Genomic DNA, 3891 nt, shown 5'->3' with positions numbered 1-3891 from the left:
TTAGAACCGTAATGACACGTACTGAAACCCGTTAGCAACCTAATTTTGAGAATTTAAGAACGTTTTTGTAGGAGCATGGTGTCATCAGTGCTTTGATAGATTCAATAAACTAATGAACTCATTTAGGTATATTCAATAATCACTAGATATAAAGACAGAATATCGTGACAAGGGTGTTTAATAGGATGTTTATTTTGTGGACTTTAGACAAAATTGTTTAAAAAATCAATTTCAGACTAAATAATCTTTTCAAAGGGTAATTTCAATTATTCTATATCTGTCAAATTATTCGTAATCTTTCGGATGTTATGTTAAAAGTCTTTGTTATATAATAGAATATAAATGACGTAATATTCGAATTAAGAGACAACATGTGGGTCATTATAGTTAGGTATTTAAAAAGTTAGTTCATATGTAGTTATAATTAGTTGGTAATACATCATAGGTAACTGTAGTTTTAATTTCACTCATGTTGGTACTGTCAAAGCAGAAGTTTTTAATATGTAAGTGGTGTCTCAAAGATGTTAGCCTAAGGAATCAAAGCAAAGTTTATCCCATCTTTTCTTCTACGGTTGTTCCTCTGAGTTTATATAATTCATGTAAAAGGTATTCTGGCTTTAACCAGATTTATTTAATCTCGACTTAAAAATGCTGATGCTTAATTTTTTGGTTTCATAGGAATATTAAATAGGTGAAACAGTACTTATGTTGCTAGGAGAGAAATTATAATAAATATTTAATTACGTGAGGTGTCTTTATGATTAGTAAATAGAATGATTTGAATTCTCAAATTTGATCAATAATATAAATGAGAAATTAAGTAAAATATATTTAAATTAGTTAAATTACAAAAAGGGCTACGCTGATCACTTTAGACCTGTGCGTATATTATATTGCCAGTAATTGAATATTTCATTTATTTTATGCCTAAGAGACATTTAGTTGAAGCCTTGCAGTTGACTGAAGTCCTTAAGAAAATAAAGTTTAATTTATGTAAAATGATGACAAAGTACCATTTTCGTTTGCCTTATAACTGCAGCAATTGTGATTCAAGGCAATATTAAGTTATGACTTAATATGGTTTTTCTGCAGCAATTGAATCATAAAATATATTACTTTACGAGTTATACCATATCATTGATATTGCTAGAGTTTTTTCTATTTAAAAACGATCAATTCATATAGTTACAGATGTTATATTATAGATTATTAGCATTTTTTGAATTTAATTGTTTAATTTTTTGCATTATGCTAGCCATACACTCAGATATTTTAGATGTGCAGAATATGATGCTAAGCTACACTCTTTGGCTAATTTATTAAAACTATAGGCAATATCTCTTCCAAATCTAGAGAAGAGACATGTTGAATTACGCTCTTGTTCAGAGTGTAACAGCTGTCTAAGTAGCTGTCTTAGATGTGCCTTGACTCTTTGAGAGTTTAAATCTGTTTCAATTCAATATATTATCTATTTTAATGTAAGCTATTGCGATCCAATATCGTTTCACGTGATACTGATTTTTAAATCTCTAATGGCAACAGTGGTCAATCATTTATCGGCTTTAAGAAAAAAAAGTAGTATATCTGTATGCACTTTTCTGAAGTTAATAAGTAATTCAAAGAACATCCAAAATAATTTTTTTTTTTTTTTTTTTTTTGATTAATTGATTAATTCATTATCCGTGGATATTGAACATATTTATGGTATAAGGAGCAATTTCTTTGTTTAGCAGGTGATCAAACGATCGGTGATCACTACATTTGTTTTTGTTTTCAATATATGTTAAAAAATCTGAACCATTGGAAACCACAACAAAACCGTTGAGGGAAGATCATGTGATCGCCATAACATGGCACTAGATATTTAAATTGATATCTCATGTTTTATTTTATATAAAATTTAATTAATTAGTCAAATTCGACTTCATTTAAAGTTCTTAACCGTATAAAAATTAATACCTCGTTTCTTACTTCTTCTTTGCTAAGATTTCAGTTAAATGTCTTAATAAATTATTATATTCAACATTTTTATTATTTTCATAATATTCTTTAATTTAAATAAATATTTACAGATTTATTTAAAAACTAAAATACATTTCGCAATAAATAAGAATTTTGTACAAGTACGCATAGATATTTTCATATAGAAAAATATGTGAACAAATCTTTGGAAATTTGTGTTACTAAACCTAAGGAAAAATAAATAATTCTTTTTTTCAACCAAATCGATTTCAGCAAATTCATATCATTTCATAATTTCGTCAGTTAACGTCTGTTTTGTCCAGCGTATGCCATATCCTGTGCGTCTTTGGGCTCCTGTGATGAACGCGCCCAAGCATGAGGATCCCATCCTGGTGCAGTGTGATCCAAATGTTCAACGTGTTCAATATGATGAGGTACCTCTAGGTGATGATCAATATGATGATCCAAATGGTGTGGTACGATGTGTTCAATATGATGTGGAACAATATGCTCGACATGATGAGGAATATGTTCAATATGATCGACATGATGTGGATAATGCACAACTTCATAGTTAACAATCTTTAAAAAAAATAAACAATATTAGTATTAATAAAATAAATATTTCAAAGGAAGTAAAAAAGCTCACCTTAGGTTTGGCTATTTTGAAAATAACTAAAGCGCCAGATAACACCAAGGAAAGTAAACCCAAAGTCATGGCCTTCCATGTTTTCAATGCGATCAAGGCAAGAGCTAATGGCACTAGTACAGTAGTTTTAAGTTTAAGACCCAAAAGGAAAGGCAAAAGAACCTTGCGTACCATACCACGTCCTTAATTAAAAAAATAAGAAATAAATAGATATTTTAATTTGCTAAGCAATCCAAACATAAATATATATCCAAACTCACCTTGATTGGAGTTCCTCTCAGCTAGTGGCACTACAGCGCCTTTGGTTAAGGCATTATTTAATAAGAAATCGGGCACGTATGAACGTGCCTCTGGAGTTTTGAAGTATTCCGGTGCTTTGATACGCAATGCATGCGTCGCTAAGAAATTGTCAATGTCGTCGAACATTGTTTCTTCGTCGTTGATGGCACGTTGCTCAACTGGTTCTATTTGGCCTGTGCGTACAATCGATAATTTATCTGTGACAAATATCTCATCTTGATTGATGGCTTGATTAAACCACTGCATTGCCTTCGGCTTCACACAAGATGTGCTGAAATCCTTGAGGCACCCGTTGTACATATCGAAAGCTAAATCAGTTGCGGAACGTGGCGATTGCGCAGTTGTGCTGCTCAAGGCAGTGAGTGCTACCACAAATACAAGGCCAAATTTGTTCATCCTGAACGCGTGTGATGTCCTCACTTGGTTGTCCTCCTACTCGTTTCAATCGATTTGTGTCTTAGTTTATATTTCTCGCGCGTGCTTGCCCGCAGACAATCCAAGTGGATATGCAAATGCCCGGTGAGTTGTACGCCGTTTTTATATGACGGTACTTTATTAATTTAATTGCGATTGTTGTTCGCTCGAATTGATGGATTGTTTTTCTTCGTTCTCTTCGTACCTTTAATTCATTGGTCGCTCAATGTTTTGTTTTGGCTGTTGGTCAGCTGCGTACTGTTTTTTGGAATATCAAATGTTTTCACTTACAACAAATGCCATTTGACTGTTTTTCTTAATTAAAAAATTATTAAATTCCTTACATTTCTCACGCGCACTTCAAAAAGTTAATTTTTTTATTATTAAATGGTAACCTATTATCTAGAAAAAAAATTTAAATATTTAAAGTGAGCTTCATACATGTTAAGAATTTTTTTTTAATTTTTAGTAATCGATAACCATTAAAATATGTAGTATATAAAGTTTTCAAAAATAATTAATTGAGTTTGATCTTTGTGACAAACATTAGTTTCGAAAATGCCCCT

At 31.1% G+C, this 3891-nt stretch overlaps 2 protein-coding genes across 2 annotated transcripts in view; both read right to left on the bottom strand.

Moving 5' to 3' along the window:
• Positions 1-471, bottom strand: part of LOC119676222 — a 10132-nt gene extending 9661 nt beyond the window's left edge. The window contains exon 1 of the mRNA XM_038087457.1: positions 439-471. Within this exon, the coding sequence (XP_037943385.1) occupies positions 439-471 (33 nt within the window). The remainder of the gene's footprint in view (positions 1-438) is intronic.
• Positions 472-2265: 1794 nt separating this feature from the next.
• LOC119676221 lies at positions 2266-3307 on the bottom strand. The gene is made up of 3 exons (XM_038087456.1): positions 2872-3307; positions 2612-2793; positions 2266-2544 (listed from the first exon to the last, which is right to left on the bottom strand). The coding sequence occupies exons 1-3, from the start codon at positions 3305-3307 to the stop codon at positions 2266-2268; spliced, it is 897 nt and encodes a 298-aa protein (XP_037943384.1).
• Between the last annotated feature and the right edge of the window lie 584 nt (positions 3308-3891).

The sequence above is a fragment of the Teleopsis dalmanni genome, chromosome 2, assembly GCF_002237135.1.
Source record: "Teleopsis dalmanni isolate 2A chromosome 2, ASM223713v2, whole genome shotgun sequence".
Taxonomy (NCBI): Eukaryota; Metazoa; Arthropoda; class Insecta; order Diptera; family Diopsidae; genus Teleopsis; species Teleopsis dalmanni.
The sequence above is the reverse complement of the archived record's forward strand: the minus strand, read 5'-3'. Positions and strand labels throughout refer to the sequence as shown.

Bases quoted from the DNA above. Each gene is read 5' to 3' on its own strand.
- LOC119676221 (XM_038087456.1), bottom strand. From the start codon at position 3,307: ATGAACAAATTTGGCCTTGTATTTGTGGTAGCACTCACTGCCTTGAGC. The intron at 2,794-2,871 runs GTGAGTTTGGAT...TTTTTAATTAAG, and splicing joins TGAGAGGAACTCCAATCAAG to GACGTGGTATGGTACGCAAG. The intron at 2,545-2,611 runs GTGAGCTTTTTT...TTTTTTTTAAAG, and splicing joins TCAAAATAGCCAAACCTAAG to ATTGTTAACTATGAAGTTGT.